This window comes from Physeter macrocephalus, chromosome 2, assembly GCF_002837175.3.
Source record: "Physeter macrocephalus isolate SW-GA chromosome 2, ASM283717v5, whole genome shotgun sequence".
In the NCBI taxonomy this organism is placed as follows: domain Eukaryota; kingdom Metazoa; phylum Chordata; class Mammalia; order Artiodactyla; family Physeteridae; genus Physeter; species Physeter macrocephalus.
In genome coordinates, this window is record NC_041215.1 from 1,512,041 (window position 1) to 1,524,370 (window position 12,330).

At 44.6% G+C, this 12,330-nt stretch overlaps 1 protein-coding gene across 1 annotated transcript in view; it reads left to right on the top strand.

Annotated features, from left to right (window-relative positions):
- DOCK2 (dedicator of cytokinesis 2) overlaps positions 1-12,330 on the top strand; it is a 432,741-nt gene that overhangs the window by 98,931 nt on the left and 321,480 nt on the right. The window contains exon 23 of the mRNA XM_028497312.1: positions 3,705-3,813. Within this exon, the coding sequence (XP_028353113.1) occupies positions 3,705-3,813 (109 nt within the window). The remainder of the gene's footprint in view (positions 1-3,704; positions 3,814-12,330) is intronic.

Sequence of the window (12,330 nt, forward strand, 5' to 3'; positions counted from 1 at the left end):
GGTAAGATTCGGAGATGTAATTTGTCTGAGGCCAAACAGCCAGTCTATGGAGGAGTCTAGCTAGACAGCAAAGCTCTTTACACTAAATAGTTTTGTGCTTCCTTTCTTCTTCCCAACTGTAGTCATTTTCTTCAACTGTTCTTCCCATTCCCAGCAAATAGAAGCCCAGGCTTAAAAATTCACACACACACACACACACACACACACACAATTGATAAGACTGCAACGATTTTGCTTAATGATGTAGTCAACTGTAAAACGCAAGCCATTTCCCCAACAGAATTGTTTTTACCCTCTATAAAACTTCAGCAGGTATAGAATGTATTTCCTTCCCTTGACTAGAGTGTGGTGTTAAGGTACTTAACTTGTGACGTGAATAGCAGGGAGCAGCTTGGATTCCCAGGGAGGCAGGTACCCCAGTCTTGGCCTCATAAGATCTGTGTCACCTGTGCTGCGCTGTTAGGTTCTCAGAGCGTAGAAGGAGAAGAATGCTGAGTTCTGGGTCTAGCTATACCACTGGTGCAGTCTGTGACCTAGAGCAAATCACATGTCTTGCTGGTAGAAATTAAATTCAGTTTCCTAAGTTTAAATTTGAGTGGAAAGCCTCGACTTGATTTTACCGCCTAAAAGTCTCTTTTCCTTCCCACCTCAGTCAAATAACCTTTAAAAGATGGTAATGAAGCCAAGTCACCTCCACACTCAGGCCCTCAGTCTCTTCATCTGTACAATAGGAAGCATGGACCCAGTGCTCACTGGCGTTCCCAGCAGCTCTTGGTTTAGAACCCCAGGGAGCTGCAGGAAGAAGCCTGTCTCACCCTGCAGAGTTCTGACTGGACAGGAGTTTTCAACGAATCCAACCAGGGCTAGTCTAAGCAAAAAAAAAAAAAAAGGGGAGTTTATTGGAGGGATATTTGTGCAGCTTATAAAATCCAAGGAGAGTTAAATAACCAGACACAGGGATGTCAGGAACCAGGGTAGCCTCAAAGATCTCTTCAGCAGGAGTTCATGAACTTTCCTCCTGGAGCACTGCCTTAAGATGACTCCCAACAAAGCCCATTTCTGTGTTTCTCTGTTAAGAATGATGAATTCCAGGGAGGGAGCTGCCATGGGACTATTCAGTTATGGGAGGTGGGCTGGGGGTTGGGGGTGGGGTAGGGTCACCAGCAGGAGAAAGGTGCTGGAGACCATTTTTGTTGGCAGTACCAGTGGTTCCCAAGAAGAGGACCTGGTGGGATCCCCTCCACCCACCCCCCAAGCCACACACACATACGGCCACAAATATACAAATAAGTATGCCTTACAGAGAAAGTCCATACATGGTAAATAATGATGTAAGTAATGATGAGCTCACCATGGGCAGCCACGTCTGGCTGTTAAATGTGGGAGGGAGACACCATAGACCAGGAACAGGAATTACGATGTCGCTTATTAAGTGTTTCCAGGCGGCTGTTGCTAGAGGAAAGAGCAAGGGATTTCAAGGCAAAAGCCTTGGGGGATGGACCGTCCATTAGCTTAGCTTTGGGCACAAAGAAAAGCTCACAGCACGTCTCACAGGGAAAGCATCACCACTTTGAATTCAGACCCTCCCTTCCTTCCTGCCAGACCTGGTCTCATCTTTTCCACTTTGATGGCATTTGGGCAAGTCTCAACCTAGTGAGAGTTTTTTATGTCTTTATCTGTGTAATACTCCAACAATGAACAACAACAAGACAATGGCTAGCATTTACCAGGGCCCAGCGTGTGCCAAGCACGTCACATGTGAGCTGGGCTCCTCATAATCCCTGAACGCAGTGCTGTTACAGCCTGCATTTGCAGGTGAGAAACTGAGGCTGACAGGAATTAAGAGAGGTAGTAAAGCATTGAGCACAGTGGTCTACGAAATGATTGAGAGGGCGGGCTCAGGAGCCGACAGCCAGGTTTGAATTCTGGCTCCAACACTTACTGGTGTGGAGTCCTTGGGCATGTTGCTTAAGTCACCAATCTGTAAAATGGGGATAAGGATGGGGCCCCTTACCATGGTGTGGTGATCAGGGTATGTGATTTAATAATACAGACAGTGCCTGGGGCAGAGTGATACTCTGTGATGTTTGATGTTATTTATAAGGTCTTCAGTTAGTACTGGGCAGAGTGGAGATTGGAACCCAGGCTGGCTCCAAAACACGTCGTCTATGGCAGAACATCTCTGTGTTCGGGACTGAGTGGTGTAGGAGAGGGGAGAAGGGAAGAGGAGAAGGAGGAACGGGACGGGTGGAGATAGAGAAGGGGAGAAGCCTTAGGACTCCTGGCTTCTCTCACACCTTGTCTCTGTGACCTTGAAGTAGATACCCAGAAAGTCAGCAGCAATTTCCGGATCCCTGTAATGGATTGAAACATCTGGCATTGACTTCTCCTGAAGCTTCTTACTTCAGGAGGCTTTAGGAAGGCGCTACTTAGGAAAAAAGAAGAGAAGGAGACACAGAGAGTGACTGAGACAGAAAAAAGAGAGATGAAGTCAAAGAGGGAGAGAAAGGCAGAGGTACACCTAGAGACTGACAGAGAGACAAAGTGAATGATACTCAGAAGAAGAAAAACAGAGAGACACACACACTTAAAGACAGAGAAAGGAGGTAGGAGAAAAGCAGAAAGAAAAGAGGGGTGAGAGCATGGGTGGGGGATTGAGTGGAGACAGTGCTGAGGTGGCCGTGATGGACCGCTCGACTGGTGATTGATGGAGCAAATAAACCCCTTAAGTGAGTCGGCGTTTTATCTGCGGAAAGCACCTTCACGGCAGCTGGCAGCTCAGTGGTGTCTGGCTGTGTAGGGCTGCGATAGGAGGCCCTCTTTATCTGAATGGGAGACAGAAGTGCCCTTCTCTGTGTTTCACCAGGATGCCACAGATTAGGCTGCAGATTTTTCACCCGTTGGCAGTAAAAGCTTGTTTGGAGAGGCCTTGGGCTGAACGACACTCCAAGGCTGGGCCATGAGGGCACTGAGACTCAGGGGCCTAGAGACTGATTTTATGCAAGGGGATGGTTTCTATAAAAAGTCACATGTATATATTAGACAGGCCTTGAAAAATCTCTGCAAGGATATCCATCCTTAACGGTTGCTAATTTTATGGTAGGATTAATGAGGAGTCTCACTTCGTAAGTAAGGCTTTTTTTTTTTTTTTTAACAATATCAATGTAGGGCCTTTATAATCAGAGGCAAAAAAGTTTTAAATTAGGTATCAAGTACACTCCTGAAATAAGAGGGCAGGGAAAATGACGGCCCCTGATGTGGAACAGACACAAATGTATTCATCCGACAAGCGGGCAGTGGCTAAGGGGAAGCGTATTTGAAAATATTTCTCCTTGATGCTTCCAAGATACTTTGAAAATCTGATGACCACAGTCTCCCTCTGATTCTTGCAGAAGGATGAAATTATTAAGGTCCCCTCAGCTTGGATGAGTTTCATTCCTTTGAGGTCCTTCAGGGTTTAAAAAAAGGCAGGAGGGGGCGGTTTATTATGCCGAGTCAGTTGGATGGTACCTGTTCTGTGTGTGGACCTGGGTTTCCCCTGAGTGGCTTATGCAAGCAGCGACTGCTGGATCAACCCCCCTCTCCTTAAGTCCCTATCTCCACCCCTGTCTCTTTTCAATTTCAGATGAAGTTTGTGGCTGGCACGCACTTTCAGAGGTATTGCCTGTTGGCTTGAGAAATGACTCAGGTGTGTCTTTTTTCAGGCTTTACGAAGGCAAGGAACAGATGGAGTTTGAAGAATCCATGAGACGGCTCTTTGAATCCATCAACAACTTGATGAAAAGTCAATATAAAACAACCATCCTTTTGCAGGTTGGTTTACACTACAAAAGAAAAAAAATCTGTCTTTTCCCTTGGTCATCTGATTGATAACAGCATGGTGAGATAATGTCTACTTTTGCTTGAATACGCAGCTGTGTGTTAATTGAAGGCGTGGGCTGGCCCTGTGGTGTAATGATCGTGAACACCAAGGGCTCCTCGGAGCAGGAGATGGCATGTTTATTGTTCGTTTCCCATGAAGGTAGTGGTGCCTCTTCTTAAATACCTCTGAAGCTTTTGCTCCCTGGAAGGAAGTAGGTCAAACCCGACCCACTTCCAGTGGTGAGAGCAGTTAAGTTGGCAGTCTCTTAAATCGTTCACTTTTTATTCTCCACACCATAAACTGAGCTCCCCTTTTGGGGTGAGAATCTCCTCAATAAACAAGAGATACTTTGGAGAAAATGGGTCCTGTAATTTAGTGGTCCATGATCTACAAACTCTGTAAATCTTTCAGAAACCTTGGGGTCTAACCCTATGTTTGAGAGTGAGTTTAGCAGCCAAGAGGCTGTTTCAGGGAGACTTCCTGACTTTCACAGCATTTATTCCCAAGCGTTCAGGAAGAGCTGCCTCATGAGTTAGGAAGAAGAAAACCCAAACACGTTGATTTAAACCAGTGAGTTAATGCAGAGTACTTCCTCTTCTTTTGATCAGAGTTTTCTTTTTAATTGCTAATTTAAATACTCACTAGCTAGCTATGCCTGGGGTTGCCCAGCCTCTGGCTAGATTGAATGAGGTACTAGTTCAGCCAGAATGCAGGTGAGGAGGCAAAGGCAGAAGTCTCTCTGGGGAGTGTTTGCTGCTAACATGATGGATTCCAAACTTTGCATATTAAAATCGCTTGAGGATCTTGAATAAATTCTGATGACTGACTACCACCAGCAAACATTCTAATTTAATTAGCGTGGAGTGTGACCAGGGCAAAGGGAGTCTGAAAATCTCCCAGCTTGATTTTAGTATGAAGCAAAGTTTGGGAATCACTCTGCTAATGGCTTCCTTAGAGGGGAGCTTTGTCTTGTTCATCGTTGTATCCTCAGCACCTAGAACAGTCCTAATGCATAGTTGATGCTTGATAAATATCTGTTGAATGAATAACCCTCGGAATAGGTGTTAAGATCTCCGTTTTATAGATAAGGAAACTGAAGGGCTCCTATGCACTAAGGGGTGTAGCTGGGATCCAGATCTCTTTCTGCCTGGCTCTAAAACCATGCTCTGAGCTGCTACATTACACTGTTCTTTATACTACACATTTAACACCTCCTGGGGATATGGTTGTTTTCTCTGAAATGAGTTGGGACTGCAGTCTTACAGTTTTCACCTTCTCTTCCCTCTTGCTAGTCTTTTTTTTTTTTTTTAAGTCTTCCCTCTAGTCCTCAAACACTCATCATTTCAAAACAAAGGGAATAACGGGAGCAGGGGGCAGCATGAAGAAATATGACAAGAGCCAGAGCCTATCACCCTGGAGGCAGAGTGATTTCCACTCCTCTTCACACTGATATCACACTGGAAGCAGCTGATTTCCAGTGAGGGGCCACACAGTGAGTGTTAGGATATCCGGTGAGAGCTGAGGATGCCCGGTTGCAATGAGAGAGGCTGTGGCATTGCATCAGGTCTGAAATAGGCTCCAAGGAAGCTGAAGTGGGAGGGAGCAGAAACGATGGACAGACAGAGGAAGCCGGTTGGCGGGGAGGGAAACGGAGTAGATGCCCCAGAGAAGCAGAGGTGCCAGGAGAGAGACCGCATGACCTTGAGAAAGACAAGGGAATAAGCCATCCTAGAGCCACCCTTTCCAATTTCAGCACCTCTTTCCCTGTGATGAACTACAGGTATTTGGGGAGAAGGAATAAAGGGCAGAGGAAACAAGAAGGTAGGGAAAGAAAGGAGGAAAAAAAGAAGGAAGCAGGGAAGCAAAAAGATGAGCTAGGAGAATTTCTGGTCCTGAGGAGACCTGGGTCAGCAGAATGTTCTTCTTGATCAGCAGTATGATTTTACCCTGGGTTTAACTTCTCAGTGTCTCTGTTTGCTCATCTGTAAAACTTCACTGTTTGGATCAGATGAACGTTGTCTGCAAAAGAGCCAATTATAAAATGCCATGCAAATGCAGAGAGCTAATAGGATTATTATGGCTTTGGCATGAGTCAGTAAGAACCCAGGTTCTTATTGTCTGGGTAACTTTGTTAGAAATGTCTTGTTTTCCAGGTTATGCTGGTTTCTCCTTATGGATTTCTACCCTGAAGTCATGGAAAGGGACTTTGTCTCTTCTTAAATTTACTTCAAGGGTCAAATTTAGCTTCTAGGAGTTACATAAAATCAGTGATGCTTCCCATCGATTCCTATGGTTGTTGAAAAGTTGTCAAAGAAGAATGTAAAGTCACATTCAAATACAGAGAGCAATACCATTTGAAAAAAACAATGCTGTTTTAGGGTGCCAGGAATGGGCCGATGAGGGGAAAGGAGTCAAGGCCATTTGATGTTAGCAAACCCCACACAGAGATCTTCTGCAGACTTTGACATTTGCTACAGGAGAAAGAGCTTTGGATTTCGAGTCAGAGAGATCTAGGTGGGAAATGGGGCATGCACCCTTGGGCAGGTAACACTGGACAAATCATTTCAGTTTCCTGGGCCTCGTTTATCCTTTTATAAAATGGGAAGTCTAATTTAGAGGATTATTGAGAGGATTAAATAAAGTAGTGCATGTAAAGCATGGTGTGTAAAGCCTGTTACATAGTTCCATTTAAATAATTTTTAGTCATTTATATCTCTCCCTCCTTTACCTCATCGTAAAACAGAAGCCTTGAGGGCATTTTCCTAGAGTGGAATCTGGAACGGAATATTTGTGTTTCTAACCCTGTCACATGAAGCCGAACAGTGTTAGGTCATCCAGTTATTCTGTTAGATCAAGAAACAGATATACATTTCAAGGAGAATAAACTCACAAGAACTGACTCTACGAAAAATAAAAAAGGAAGGGAAAGTTTCACCAGTGAAATAGTACAACATGACTGTAGTCTTGATTCTGAGCCTGCATGGGGTACAGTAGGAAAGAGTGCTGTGATCTATTAGTAATGTCTGCCATGAGTTTTGGGTGAGAGCACGGAGTAAGAATGCCAGTGATTGACATTCTAGTCCAGACTTTCTACTTCCAGCTGGGTAGTGGCTTAGGTGGAAACCCTAATTCATGCCTGCCTCAGTTCAGAGTAAAGCCTATCTGGTTCAATCTCAGCTTTGCCCATTGTGAGTTTTTGGGCCCAAGCAATTTATTCCTCAGTGTCTGAGGCTCATCTGGCTTTTGTGAATCGCTTTCTGTGGTTTTCCTTATTGTTCAGAGCTGGCATGGCAGTAGCTCACACAAAACTATGGGGAATTTAAAGCTAGCCGTCCAGAGAGGGTAGAGGGAGCATTAAAAACACGTTCCACTGATTGAGTACTTACCGCGTGTCAGGCATGGAGCTGAGCTTTCACATTCAGTGTTTTTAGTCCTGCCAAAGGTCTGCAAGGAATCGCTGTCTTCAGTGTCCACGGAAGGCTCATAAGGTTAAATAATTCATCCTAAATTATACCTATTCATAGTGGTGGAGCTAGGATTTCAATCCACCCAGGTCTTCTAACTCCAAAGTAAATATTCTTCTCTAAGCCACAAAGAATGGGTATGCCCAGGGGTTTCCACGTGTTTTCAAGAATGAGCCGTATGCTCAGAAGTCCCCACGTGTGCCAGCCCTGTGAATATTGTTGATAAAACTGATGGCAGAATGAGATAGTCAATACCAGGCAGTTGTGAATTGGATGTAGCTCAAATGTGAGTAATAGCCATTTGGTGACATTGTGCAGACCCATTAGACCCATTCTTCTTTAGGTCATGATTCTTTATAATTCTCCAATTTGATGGTATGAGTGGAAATAAATAAGCAACTCATACTTGTATGATATGCTCCCTTGGCCACTACGATTGCCACACATGATTGCTAATATAGCCACTAGAGTGTCCAGGAGTGCAGGGGGCTCTGTCTTTTATGTCTCCAGTATCTGAAACAGTGGCTGTCACATAGTGGGTACTTGAATATCTTTCGGCTGAGTGAATGAAAGAATGAATACTAGTTTGCACTATTTTATGTTTTAGCATTTATTATGTGTCACATGCTGAGCTGAAACCTTTACATATACTGTTAGCTTATTTGATTTTTATAACAACCACCTTATTAGGCAAATACTCTTCTTATCTCTGCTTTACAGATGAGGAAGTGGAGGCTTAGAGAGATTGAGTAACTTAACCACAGCTGAGAAGTGGCAGGGCTGGGACTTGAATCCAGGCTGTGTAAGCCCAGAGTTTGAGTTCCTAATCACCACCGAGCAAAGTATGGTTTCATTAAAGAGCCGAGTCTTCAGGCAAAATGCTAGGTGGCTATAAGCAATATGCAACATAAACAACAGTACAGATGGGCAGATGTCTGGTCTGTGGTTATGAAGTCAGGCTAATTAAGGAGGCCTCTTTCTTTCCTCTCTTTTCATTGTTAATTTTCGTAAAACATCCAGATGTCCGAAGTAAGGGAAGAAGGTGATTCATTCTTGAGAAGTGGCCTACAGGCTGCCCCCAGAGGTAGGAGAGGTGAGACTCATATTTAACAGCAGGAGCTGGAGTTTCATCTCAAGTTGTTAAATGATTCTTTACCTTCTTAACCACCTACCCCATACTTAAGGGCAGTACTTTGGAATGTTGGATTTATGGAGGGTAGGATGAAATTTTGTTCCAGTGAGGTGCTGCAGTCCCATTGATAGCTCATACTTTTCATTTAATCGTCACATCAACCCTATAAAGTAGGTGACTTTATCCCTTTCATTCTCCTGATGAGGAAACTGGAGCATAGAGAGTTAACTTCCCCAAGGACACTCACATAAAAGGACCCACCTAGAGTTGAACTTGGCCTCTTCAGCCAGCCATTTTAAACACTGAATTCTCCTGCCTCATGCCAAGACTCAGGGGCCAGCACACTGTTGGGTTACAGGAAGCACAGAGACATACATATCCCAGAACCCGTTGGCCCCTCTTCCCTTCCCTCTCACTGAAAGACCAGTGACAAGGGTGAATGTCTGGGGAGAGTGGATGTATTTTCCTCAGGGACAGCTTAGCATCGATAAGGAAGCTGCTTCTTCTGGTCAGCTGTGGTGAATCCCTGTAACAGTGTTTGTCCGGTTTCCATGGACCTTGACTGTCCATTGCTTGGCTAAAATAAAAGGGTTGAAAATTGATGGGATGGGAATATTGTCAGAGCTCTTGAATGAGGAAGATGTCTAGTGTTCTTGTATAACCTTGCATCATTGCAGGATGTGTTCTTTTGGGCCAGAAGTCTGTGTCTGCTGGCACCAATACTGTGCAGTCTTGGTTAGAATGAAAAAGAGAGGGCGGGGGGAGATAAGGAACCCTGGAAACACGGAGAAGACAAGTCCCCGTTGAGCTTGAGGGAGTGCAACTGTGTGCTTTTGATTTCTGTTGCTATTTTTAAACATTTGTTGTGTGCTAGCAGCCCAGGATTATCAGCTCTGGTGAAGTCCATCTCGAGAGCAATCATTTCAAGTGTTTTCCTGCGACTGCTCTTAGGGCCAGTAAAATCACTATTCCTTGATTTGGGTCTAGCTCTCTTCCTGTGGCCTGTACCTGGCTTCTGGCAGAGGGGCTTGGAATTGATGATTCATCTAGGAAATTCACGTGGTGCCACATTATAAACTAATTACTGAGCTGGAAAATGTTTTCCTGGTGGCCATTCTTGCAGCCTTCATATATGTGGTGAAGAGGATTCTTAACTTAAGGCATATCAGAAAAACTGTACCTTCTTTCGAAAGCCATTCTCCTAAAGGGGAGATGTTTCGTTATCTACCTCCTCCCCAACTTCAGCCTTGTCTCCTGTTTTAAAACCTCTGCACTTACCAAGATGGAAACGTTTCCTAAAGCAGACTAAGCAGTATCAGAGCATACTGGTCCGAAGCCAGTTGGACAGAATCAGGTACATATCTTTGCTATGTATGTGGCTTATTAGCTATGTGGCTTCTGGCAAGTTATTTTTACCTCTCTGTGCTATCATTTTCCTCACTGGTAAAGTGGGATGACAGTGTCTATTCATAGAGCAGTTGTAAAAATAAAATGAGATCCTGCATGTATAAAGTTTCCAATAATGGTTTGCTATTTTGATTAATATATTTTAATCCTAATATATACACATGTATATGCGTATATATATGCACATACACACCTATGTAGAAACATCTGTTTGTTTTTATTAAATATTATATATGATACAGGGGTATACACTATGGGATGAAAGTAATAACACAGGAATATAAGTTTATGTGCAGTAGTAGTATTAATGAGAGTAACGATAATAACAACAGTAGAGCAGCACAGTTCGCAGGAGGCCAACAGGTCTAAAAAGCCAAGCTGTTTCTTGTCCCAGACCTTAGAAACTTGCAGTGAATGGAGGTCTCCAGCGGGTCTTATGGCTGAGCTCTTCTGCCTCCTGGGAGTGCTTGGTGGTAGCGCCTGCTTGAACCCACCTGCTATCACTCCACTCAGGTGTGTCAGGGCTGTGTGAAGGTGAGGACTGTGGACAGGCCCCCTGAGGCCAGTGCTGGCCGTGACAACAGACTTGGCAAACTTCCTGTCCCCTTTGGAAAAGAAAACCACAGGCCTGCCATTTCTCTGTGAGGCCCCCTGGACCAAATGGAAGTTTAATACGCCTGTCGAGGTGAGAACACCCTTTTGAGTCACAGCATGACAACCCCTCAGTTTGTTTTAACTTTATTGCCAGCCCGGGGCTGGGAGGCTGGGAAGATTGGCTCCTTCTGAAGCAGCCCTCGTCCCAGCTGTGCCCAGCTCCTCCTTACTAACCGCTGAAGCATTTAAGTGTGAGTGTCCATGTAGACACCTGGTGATTAGCGCTCTACAGCGTCACTCTGAAGCCCTGGAATGACATGCAGCCCTTGAAAGCCAGCACCTTGCTGCAGACACTGAAGACCCGGCTTTCCCTAACTCGCCGAGGGTTTCATTTCTGTTTTGGTTCCCTCACTTTGGTCTTAATTATGATGAGTCCATGTTACACTTTGTCCAGGTGCTGGGTAATGAGGGCTGGTGTCAGAGAGACGAGATAAGGAGAGATCCAGCACACGCACTTTGGGGGGCCTGCTGCACACTGGGCATTACAATAGCTGCAAGATATACTTTATTTTGCATCATCCCTCTCTGCCCCACGTGAAGATGCTGAGGCTCAGGGGGTGAAGAAATGAGCCTCGGAGCATGCAAGTGCTGGGTGGAGCGCTGGGATTCCCCCCACACCCCCGCTCCAGGTCCCTGTGGGCCCAGAGCTCTATGTTTCTCAGCCTAAGAGTGAAGGAGGGAGCAGTTTGCTACAATGCTTGGATGGGCTTTTATCAGGGCATGTGCCTCAGCATATGATGTCTCTTTAGAATGTAGGGGTTATAAGCTGGCAGCCCACGGGAGAAGTGCAGCCTGCAGGTGTGTTTGATTTGGCTAGCACAGTGTTAAAACAAGTGAACAAGAATGACTCATTCTTTAGACAGAGTGTGGGTTCCACATACCTCCTCACTTCCCACTGGCCTGTGCTCTTCTCATTTCACTCTTTCCGCTGCTTGCCCAGCCCTGTAGGCATCTGCTTTTGCCATATCTTGATGTTTCCTGATACAGATGGCCTGACCAACTAGGCTGGAATGTACTGTATACTATAATTGCCTGGAAGAATGTCATAATGCATCTTAGCATATTAAAATTCTGAAAAGTTCTGCCAAAAAAAACCCCTCCAAAAACACCTTACTGGTTTATCTTTGCTTAAATCAAACTTTCCCCTAATTATTTGATTGCAAATCCTTACCCACCCCTTCCCGCCACGGAATACCTAACATCATCCTATGGGAAAAGGGTGTCCCAATAGACCCTAGTTTTAGAAATGTTCACTTTGGAATCTTGTTATCTCTTGCCATCTTGATTTGAAAAAATAAAGAATAAATCTCTGGACACAACATCCAATAATGTAAAGAAAAGGTCTGACACATCTGACAACATACAAATTAAAATCCTACTGTGCAATGAAAGATAGATAAGTGAAGCTAAAAGACAAGTAACAGTCAAACTATAGGACAAGCAGGAGAAAATTCTTGCAAAATGTGTTCCTGCAAAGGGGTTAATTTTTTTTTTAACATCTTTATTGGAGTGTAATTGCTTTACAATGGTGTGTTAGTTTCTGCTTTATAACAAGGTGAATAAGCTATACATATACATATATCCCCATATCTCCTCCCTCTTTCGTCTCCCTCCCACCCTCCCTATCCCACCCCTCTATGTGGTCACAGAGCACCTAGCTGATCTCCCTGTGCTATGCGGCTGCTTCCCACTAGCTATCTGTTTTACGTTTGGTAGTGTATGTATGTCCATGCCACTCTCTCACTTCGTCCCAGCTTACCCTTCCCCCTCCCCGTGTCCTCAGGTCCATTCTCTATGTCTGCGTCTTTATC